General features: G+C 42.6%; 1 protein-coding gene across 1 annotated transcript; it reads left to right on the plus strand.

Annotated features, from left to right (window-relative positions):
• Positions 1–7,163: 7,163 nt before the first annotated feature.
• LOC100384090 (uncharacterized) lies at positions 7,164–9,757 on the plus strand. Its single transcript, XM_020547182.3, has one exon. It carries the CDS (start codon positions 9,234–9,236, stop codon positions 9,723–9,725), a length of 492 nt encoding a protein of 163 aa, XP_020402771.1. The 5' UTR covers positions 7,164–9,233; the 3' UTR covers positions 9,726–9,757.
• Positions 9,758–10,639: the final 882 nt, after the last annotated feature.

Genomic DNA, 10,639 nt, shown 5'->3' on the forward strand with positions numbered 1-10,639 from the left:
GGTTGCACATCTTTACCCACAAGTCATGTTACCCTTCTGCCAAGGGATCACGACTTCCCATACACCTCTACCGAGGAGGCGAGGCAGGGTAACACTACGAGGCCTTTACAAAGTTCCACTAGCTTCAGAAAACCCGCTACAGTTTATAGGAAGCTCCAATGCAGGGTTCTTGCCTGACCGCCATCGCAGCAAAATCAACCAAGGACCTCCCTACACTGACCACTCCCCTACTGCCCTTGCCCCTTTCGGGTAAGGTAGTCCTCCACTAGCTTTCCTAATTAATGAGCCAAGGGCGTCCATAAACCCTTGTGGTAGCACTGTTTTCTCGGGTGGTCGCTCCATGTTCCAATTAACATAATGATCTTATCATGAACAGTAAATAACAATGGATAACAAAAGTATAATCATGAATAATGTATCTTCATACCCAAAACCACATAAAGCACTAGCAAGTACTACCCAAAAAGTTCAGTGGTAAACAAGGTATAAAGATAATCAAACTAGGGTAACCTATTAGGTCCCATCAAAATTAACCTATACAGATCATTATGATTAATCAGAACATGGCTGGGTAAAAAGAAGTGATCAAGGGCACAACTTGCCTGGGACTTGAGATTCCAGGTACCAATCTTGCTCTTCAGAAGACACGTGTCCTCACTGCTAAACGTAGCAATACAGACAAACATGGTATAGGCAAAATTAACATTACACCAAACATAAGATCAAACTGCATAAGAATATTCTACGCGTCGTTACGAGATCGTGGAAATAAGAACCACTAAATTCGGAGCTACGATTATTAAGTTATGATTTTCCAAAGATTTAGGGATGGGGTACGAAAGAAACTAAGTACATAATTTTAGTTTAGGTTTCATAACCAAATAAAGTTACTAGGTGATAAACAATATTAATACAAATTTAATGCAACTAGAATGGATGAATTTGGAGTTAAAATGAATTTAATATGAATTAAACAAGTTTTGGGAATTATTTTTGTATTAAAAATCAATTTCCAGAATTAATTCTCTAATTTTACTACTCTCTGGACTGCGCGCGGAATAGACAGAAGCCCAGGGGCTAGATTGCAAACGTTCCCAGACTCATATTCTCCCCGCGCGGATGGCGGGTTCTATTTTCAAAAAGTACAGGGTCTCATTAACAAAAAGTCTCCGCGAAGGGGTATCGCGGATCTAGGGCCGTTGGATTAGACAACAAGCACCCAGATAAGATCTTACTTAAAACAAACCGGATTTCTTCAGGAACCCTTGGATCTGTATCCAACGGTCCATAGCCTATCTGCGAGTTGGATGGCAGGGACTGATCCATCCGTCGGTCCCCAGATCAACGGTTTTAATTCACTGCAACCACACGACGCCCCAGCTTCTAATCCCAAACGTCCAGCAGGGATCCAACGGCCCAGGTACCTTCTCCTACCCAGGGACCAAACCGTGGCGGCGCTGCCCCCCCCTACGGCGGAGTCATCGCTGGCGATGTCCCGCACGGCAAACCATGACTCCCAACACACGACTAACCCACGCAACGTGAAGTGGAGAGCTAGGAGGATTCTAGGACATGATTCTCACCCGTGTCGGTGTTGTGGAGGGTGCTTGCCGTGGCACTCCTTGACGTCGGCGGCCCAACCGAACTCCGTCGAGGAATTCAGGGCACACGATGGTCTTACTCGCGCCATGGATCACCCGAGCACCACCCTTGACTCCCGACAAACACCATAGACCAAACGCTTGGCGTAGATCGATGGTTTGGCCGAGATACGTCGATGGCGGCATCTCCTGCTTCTCTCTACGCTCCCTCATCTCCCTCTCGGTTCGGCGATGGTACACACGGTCAATCGGTTCTATGCGATGCAAGAGAGCTGAGAGGGGGCAAGTTTTATAGGGTCAGAGGCGAGCCCGAGGTAGTCCCGTTGCATGCGCCAGCTCCGATGGAATGGGGATCTTCCGCCGTCTCCGCGCCGTTCGGCCGAGTCCGCGCGGTCCGCCCGTCGCGTTCGGCAGGGTTGTTGAAGACGGGCCTGACAGTGGGTCCCGAGGCGCGGTGAGTGAGGCGAGAGGCTGGAGGCTGTTTTGTGGGTCCCGCCTGTCGGCGCCATCTCCAGGAGCTGGGCTGTGCGGAAGTGGACATGGGCCGGTGGTTAGACGAATTGGCCCACGAGGAAAGCTAGGAGCTGGGCCGATGAGCGAAGATCAGGCCCACGAGCAGATAAGGTCCTATTTTTTTATTCTTTTTCTATTCTCTTCTCAATTTCTAATTCCCAAATTCCATTTTAAATTCAGATTTAAATTCAAATCTTGTGCCAGATTATCTTCAAATTATATTGTGAAATAAAAAGTACCAATTTTTGAAATATAATTATATATATGTTATTTATATTCTCATATCCTTTATTCCTTTTCTCCATATTTCTAGAATTCCCTTTAACTCTTAATTTCCCACTTTGGGACTTCAATAATTTTCTTGTCACATTATCTTTATATTATCACAAAAATGCACACAAAAATAAAATCTCAGCATGATGCAATAATTTAGTGGCATTTACTTTAGAATTAACTTTTTTTTAAAAAATATGGTGTCCACATGTAATGGCACAAAAAGTTCAAACTCCCACATAGATAAAGTGAACTTGTTTCTCCCTTTGGTATTAGCTCTTGCAAATTACAAATTGGGTATTACAAATCCTACCCCCCTTAAAAATAATCTCGTCCTCGAGATTTGTAAGAAAAAGGATGCAGAAGGTTTGGTTGTAATGTAGGTTTTAGTTTCTAGTTGGTACCAAAATCAATAGACTTTTTTTAGTCTTTGATACAAATGAGTAGGTGATTACGAAGGCATGGGTATATATTTGTATAGCCACTTCATTATGCAGGATAAAAAAATAGGTTAGGGCAAAATAGCCTGGGGTAAGACAGTTTATGGTGAGAAGAACTCCGTGTTGGATGGTAATGCATCTGATGATCAAGTTTGACTTCTCTCCTTCCTTGACGAGGTTGATCTTGTCCTTTTCCAGTCTTGCTCTTTGGTGTCTCCATCCGGGTTTGGGACAAGAGGCTAAGATAGATTTGTTATGTAGGTCAAGTTGTTGGGTATGGCAGAGTTGATCTAGGTCACCAATTTAGGCTTAAGTAAATTTGGAGTAAGGTCTAATATATTTCACCAGTATTAACTAACCTATTTAAGTAAGCCACATTCGATTAGCTTAGCTTAAGGTTAGCCTTTGTTAGGTTAGATTAATCTATCACATTAGATCAGATCTAGGTTGGATTGGTATTACTATTTGGGCTTATATCAGATCAAATAAATTTGGATTAGATCATGGTTGTTACACTAGTGTGGGATAAATATGTTATTTAGGGCAAGATGAATCCATAAGGATAAGGTAGAATCTTTTAAGATGAGATGGATCTATTAAACTAAGAGAGAATTTTTTTAAGATAAAATGGATCTATTTGATATATTCTAGTGGGGAATATTCTTAGTTGATCTAGTTTATTTTATCAACATTTTTTTACTATATGTATATACAGATGCAATTGTGGACGTTACTCCACAACTCATCACACTCAATCAAAGAATCAAATCAGACAAGTATCATAAGAACAAACATTCAAGCATACCAATATCTACAAAAATAGTTTTGCTTTTGTTCCTAATATTAGGTCTCCTATTTCTAAAGGTCACTTTAGGTACAGGATTTCAAAGTGTGAAATCCACATTTGTCTTAGAAAGAAAAGGTAAGAATAATCAGAGTAAAGCGGAGATAGATGAGAAATGATTAAGATAAGTTTAGAAAAAAAATCGGAGTAGCAAAGGTAAGTAGACAATGGTTGTCCAGTTCTATCTAGGTTTCGTCCTACAGTCAACATTCCTCTGATACCACTTCTGTCACACCCGGATTTCAGGGGTCCAAAACCCGGGCGCGAACATAATCACCAGGTGTGCTGGGACCAAGTCTCACACATATGATGAATCATGGCACAGGATCGAATGTCACATCTTTACTACATAATAGAAGTTCTATACAAAATAAATAATTACATTATAAGGAGACAACGGTCCAGCAACCCAAAGTTGACTGGGACACGACGGCCTAGATCTCTCACGAACACATCACAGCATCCTCCAAGCGCCTCATCCTGTGGTACCTGTTCTTGACCTGTGGGGGGTGTGAGACAGCAAGAGTGAGCTCACATACATTCATCGCTCAACAAGTTGTGGGGAATAATGTGCATGAACTCGCCAAAGATGGGAGCTCACGTGAAGTGTAAGGCTTACCAAAGAGGATGGTTAGAGCTGAGCATTGCTTTTAAAGTTGGTCAAAATTTTATTAGCAGTTACTAAGTACAAGTACATACCAACCCAATTAAATAGTAGAATAAAAGTAACAACATCACCTGCGATGCAATGCATATGACAAATTGAATTTAGTTCCATAAATTAATCATGTGAGGGTCCGAGCCGCTCCTGACCGTGAGCACGGCTAGTATACCAGTTTTACACTCTGCAGAGGTTGCACATCTTTACCCACAAGTCATGTTACCCTTCTGCCAAGGGATCGCGACTTCCCATACACCTCTACCGAGGAGGCGAGGCAGGGTAACACTACGAGGCCTTTACAAAGTTCCACTAGCTTCAGAAAACCCGCAACAGTTTATAGGAAGCTCCAATGCAGGGTTCTTGCCTGACCTCCATCGCAGCAAAATCAACCAAGGACCTCCCTACACTGACCACTCCCCTACTGCCCTTGCCCCTTTCGGGTAAGGTAGTCCTCCACTAGCTTTCCTAATTAATCAGCCAAGGGCGTCCATAAACCCTTGTGGTAGCACTGTTTTCCCGGGTGGTCGCTCCATGTTCCAATTAACATAATGATCTTATCATGAACAGTAAATAACAATGGATAACAAAATTATAATCATGAATAATGTATCTTCATACCCAAAACCACATAAAGCACTAGCAAGTACTACCCAAAAAGTTCAGTGGTAAACAAGGTATAAAGATAATCAAACTAGGGTAACCTATTAGGTCCCATCAAAATTAATCTATGCAGATCATTATGATTAATCAGAACATGGCTGGGTAAAAAGAAGTGATCAAGGGCACAACTTGCCTGGGACTTGAGATTCCAGGTACCAATCTTGCTCTTTAGATGACACGTGTCCTCACTGCTAAACGTAGCAATACAGACAAACATGGTATAGGCAAAATTAACATTACACCAAACATAAGATCAAACTGCATAAGAATATTCTACGCGTCGTTACGAGATCGTGGAAATAAGAACCATTAAATTCGGAGCTACGATTATTAAGTTATGATTTTCCAAAGATTTAGGGATGGGGTACGAAAGAAACTAAGTACATAATTTTAGTTTAGGTTTCATAACCAAATAAAGTTACTAGGTGATAAACAATATTAATACAAATTTAATGCAACTAGAATGGATGAATTTGGAGTTAAAATGAATTTAATATGAATTAAACAAGTTTCGGGAATTATTTTTGTATTAAAAATCAATTTCCAGAATTAATTCTCTAATTTTACTACTCTCTGGACTGCGCGCGGAATAGACAGAAGCCCAGGGGCTAGATTGCAAACGTTCCCAGACTCATATTCTCCCCGCGCGGATGGCGGGTTCTATTTTCAAAAAGTACAGGGTCTCATTAACAAAAAGTCTCCGCGAAGGGGTATCGCGGATCTAGGGCCGTTGGATTAGACAACAAGCACCCAGATAAGATCTTACTTAAAACGAACCGGATTTCTTCAGGAACCCTTGGATCTGTATCCAACGGTCCATAGCCTATCTGCGGGTTGGATGGCAGGGACTGATCCATCCGTCGGTCCCCAGATCAACAGTTTTAATTCACTGCAACCACACGACGCCCCAGCTTCTAATCCCAAACGTCCAGCAGGGATCCAACGGCCCAGGTACCTTCTCCTACCCAGGGACCAAACTGTGGCGGCGCTGCCCCCCCCCTACGGCGGAGTCATCGCTGGCGATGTCCCGCACGGCAAACCATGACTCCCAACACACGACTAACCCACGCAACGTGAAGTGGAGAGCTAGGAGGATTCTAGGACATGATTCTCACCCGTGTCGGTGTTGTGGAGGGTGCTTACCGTGGCACTCCTTGACGTCGGCGGCCCAACCGAACTCCGTCGAGGAATTCAGGGCACACGATGGTCTTACTCGCGCCATGGATCACCCGAGCACCACCCTTGACTCCCGACAAACACCATAGACCAAACGCTTGGCGTAGATCGATGGTTTGGCCGAGATACGTCGATGGCGGCATCTCCTGCTTCTCTCTACGCTCCCTCATCTCCCTCTCGGTTCGGCGATGGTACACACGGTCAATTGGTTCTATGCGATGCAAGAGAGCTGAGAGGGGGCAAGTTTTATAGGGTCAGAGGCGAGCCCGAGGTAGTCCCGTTGCATGCGCCAGCTCCGATGGAATGGGGATCTTCCGCCGTCTGCGCGCCGTTCGGCCGAGTCCGCGCGGTCCGCCCGTCGCGTTCGGCAGGGTTGTTGAAGACGGGCCTGACAGTGGGTCCCCAGGCGCGGTGAGTGAGGCGAGAGGCTGGAGGCTGTTTTGTGGGTCCCGCCTGTCGGCGCCATCTCCAGGAGCTGGGCTGTGCGGAAGTGGACATGGGCCGGTGGTTAGACGAATTGGCCCACGAGGAAAGCTAGGAGCCGGGCCGATGAGCGAAGATCAGGCCCACGAGCAGGTAAGGTCCTATTTTTTTATTCTTTTTCTATTCTCTTCTCAATTTCTAATTCCCAAATTCCATTTTAAATTCAGATTTAAATTCAAATCTTGTGCCAGATTATCTTCAAATTATATTGTGAAATAAAAAGTACCAATTTTTGAAATATAATTATATATATGTTATTTATATTCTCATATCCTTTATTCCTTTTCTCCATATTTCTAGAATTCCCTTTAACTCTTAATTTCCCACTTTGGGACTTCAATAATTTTCTTGTCACATTATCTTTATATTATCACAAAAATGCACACAAAAATAAAATCTCAGCATGATGCAATAATTTAGTCGCATTTACTTTAGAATTAACTTTTTTTTTAAAAAAATGTGGTGTCCACATGTAATGGCACAAAAAGTTCAAACTCCCACATAGATAAAGTGAACTTGTTTCTCCCTTTGGTATTAGCTCTTGCAAATTACAAATTGGGTATTACAATGAGGCCCGTACAACCCCGTGGCAGATGCGTAACATAACTTGTGGATAAATATGCGCAACCTCTGCAAAGTGTAAAACTGGTATATCAGCCGTGCTCACGGTCATGAGTAGCTCGGACCCTCACATGACTAATTTATGGAACTAAATTCAATTTGTCATATGCATTGCATTGAGGGTGTTGTTATTATTTTTGTTCTACTACTTAATTGGGTTTGGTATTTACTAATACTTAGTAACTGCTAATAAAATTTTAACCAACTTTAAAAGCAATGCTCAGCTTCAAACATTCTCTTTGGTAAGCCTTACACTTCACATGAGCTCTCACCTTTGGCGAGTTCATACACATTATTCCCCACAACTTGTTGAGCGACGAACGTATGTGAGCTCACTCTTGCTGTCTCACACCCCCATAGGTCAAGAACAGGTACCACAGGATGAGGCGCATGGAGGATGCTGCGATGTGTTCGTTAGAGGTCTAGGCCGTTGTCTCCCAGTCAACTTTAGGTTGCTGGATCATTGTCTCCTTATAATGTAATTATTTATTTATTTTGTACAGAACTCCTATTATATAATAAAGATGTGACATTCGTTTCTGTACCACTATTCATCATATGTGTGAGACTTGGTCCCAACACACCTGTTGTTTATTTCGCGCCCGAGTTTTAGACCCCTAAAACCCGGGTGTGACACTGTACCTTGGTGAACATGACCAAACTACAACCCCTCGCCACGAAACAACACACACACATATATATATGCAACTATAAGACTTCATTAATCAAAACAAGAACTAACCAAATCTAGGTATCCACACAAAAGAAACTCCATATAGTCATTTTAATACTCGTTGAATTTGGACAGCAGAACAACAACTATTTGTTTAGCCCATAACTCACAAAATAGGCATCCAAAAATAGTAAACTAGAACTTTCTGAGAAGCTTAGAAAGTCCTCTATAACTTTTGTATTATCATCACAACATGATTAGACATTTTGAAAGGTCAAACAGTGCTAAACTTAAATTCTGTCCAAATTTGGACAGAATTCGGCTCTTCACTTCAAAAATTCATAACTGGAGTCTCAGTCATCCAATTCAGATGATCCTAGACTTTTTAGAAAGCTAATAGGATTGTTTACAATTCATTTATAAATATCTCAGCTTAATTCAATACGTATCAAGGTGAAAAGATATAAGAAATGCTCTGCTATCTAAATTTGGACAGATTTAGATATCGTACTTCAAACGACTGTAATTTAACTTACAAATCACCAAAAAGGGTGATCCAAAATTTGTTGGAAATCTTAAAAAAAGTACTACAATTCTTATAGAATTACTGAGGGCTGATTCTCAGTTTAGCTTAGCCAAAGAATCCAATTTTCGAAACATGTACAGAATTTGGACAGATTCTGAAACTGGACTTGGAAAAATCATAACTCCTAAACTACTAAACCTATGGCCATAAAATTTTAGCACAAGCAAGTTAAAGAAGTTAGCTATAACTTTTATATATAACACTTTTACAGAAAACATGATTTACTTCACTGCATAATTAAAATTGGACATGCAGGTCTAGACAACAATAATTTTAACTTAGCTCCTAGTTACTTCTAAAATTTTCATATGTTTGATACTTCAACTATTCTAACACATCCTTCTAAATTAGAGCTAAAACCACCTAGTTAATCACATATATGAATCCATTTATTTCTCATAACCTAGTATTTTAAACCTACCATCACATACATGCAAACAAAAAAAAATCAATTTAAACACATTATGCATACACATATATTCATCCAAGCACAATTACCATTCGCATCGCATCGTATCGCTTAGACACCACCTCGTATAAGCACAATTACCACAATAAAATAGAGGAACATACAACATATCTAAGCTAGAGATAAGAAAATCATCGTAACTATTTTATCCATCTAACTCATACATCGGCTAAATAGCAGAAATAATGGTAGCTTACCACGACTAAGGTTGACTCGATCGACACTAAACGACCATGATAGCCGATTCAATCCTTTCACCAGCAGCTAGTAAGCGTCGGACGTGCTCTGTTTCTTCTTCACCCAGATTCCACAGATGTCGCTCCTCAACACACATAGGCACATACACACACTTCACATTAGCAAATAGACGTCGATCGATAAAACGACAAAGCAAGAACGAAATATCACTGAGGGTCGACGGTGTCGTAGACGGGATGCGCAAAACATCAAACACCCGACGACGCCAAAAGGGCTGTCCACGACACGACACTCCTCTTGAGCATTTAGACAAACACCTTACATGCACGGCGACGCAGGGGCTGCAAAGAAAGGCACTAAAGAGAGGGGATTCGACATCCATGGCTGAGGGCGTTGATGAGGTGGAGAGGCGAGGGGCTGGGCGAGCTCGGCTGGCACAAAAACAGCGAGGGGCAGGGACGGCGAGTGCAGACCGAGCTGGAGACGGGCGACTAGGAAGGAGAGGAAGGCGAGCGGTGGGGAGCTAGGGAGGGAGTCGAGGGGAGGACGCCCTGCGCACCATGGGAAGGAGCAGGGAGATGGGAAAACGAGCTAGGGAAGCGCCGGCATGGAGAGGGAGATAAAGGAGAGAGGAGCAGGGAGGACGCTCGGCCATGGGAGACAGAGAAGGAGCGCGCGCAGGAAGATGAGGAGCTGCGGCTAGGACTAGGAAGATGCATGGAGGGGCAGAGGTGTGGGTGGCCGGACGCGCTTGGAGCTGGAGACGCGGCATCGAGCGGCAAAAATATCACGTGGCCAGATAACGGTGGCTGGCGTGAGTGATGAGGACGACGGCTGAAAAAATGCCAGGCGGTGGAGATAAGGCCACGGCCAAAAAATCTGAATACGGAAGACGGTGAAAGTTTAGTAGACAAAATAGATTTTTCTATGCTCTCCTTTTGTAAAAAACATCTATATATATTCTATTTCTACAGTTTAGATTTGGGCGAGGTCTAAATAGACTTATCGAATACAATATTTAAGACAACACTGATTTAGTCGAAATCGGATAAAAATTTATCTCACATCCGAAGCCATTTGATTTTTCTCCTCTGAACAGTTTACTGAAGAACGATGCGATTAACAATTTTTTGCGCAAGTAGCTGGGTCCTATATATTGAGGCTAAACAAATCACATTATTTTAAGGTTAGAACCGAGGGAGGTATAAATGGACCAAAATGGGATCGGTGACAATATTGGAACAATGTTTGGTTAATTTTGAAATTCGAGAAATTTTATCCGTTATCTAAACACAGTTGATTTTACTATTTTACAGAGTGTGCTGAAGAATAAATTGGATTATAATCTCGCGCACGATTTTCGTTGGTGATATGCGTTGTCGGCGTTCCGAGACCGGGGGGGTCCCTGAGCCGACGAGTGAATGTCGCCTCGTGCCCCAGC

This window comes from Zea mays, chromosome 1 (assembly GCF_902167145.1).
Source record: "Zea mays cultivar B73 chromosome 1, Zm-B73-REFERENCE-NAM-5.0, whole genome shotgun sequence".
In the NCBI taxonomy this organism is placed as follows: domain Eukaryota; kingdom Viridiplantae; phylum Streptophyta; class Magnoliopsida; order Poales; family Poaceae; genus Zea; species Zea mays.

Coding starts and splice junctions, on each gene's coding strand:
- LOC100384090 (XM_020547182.3), top strand. CDS start 9,234: ATGATAGCCGATTCAATCCTTTCACCAGCAGCTAGTAAGCGTCGGACG.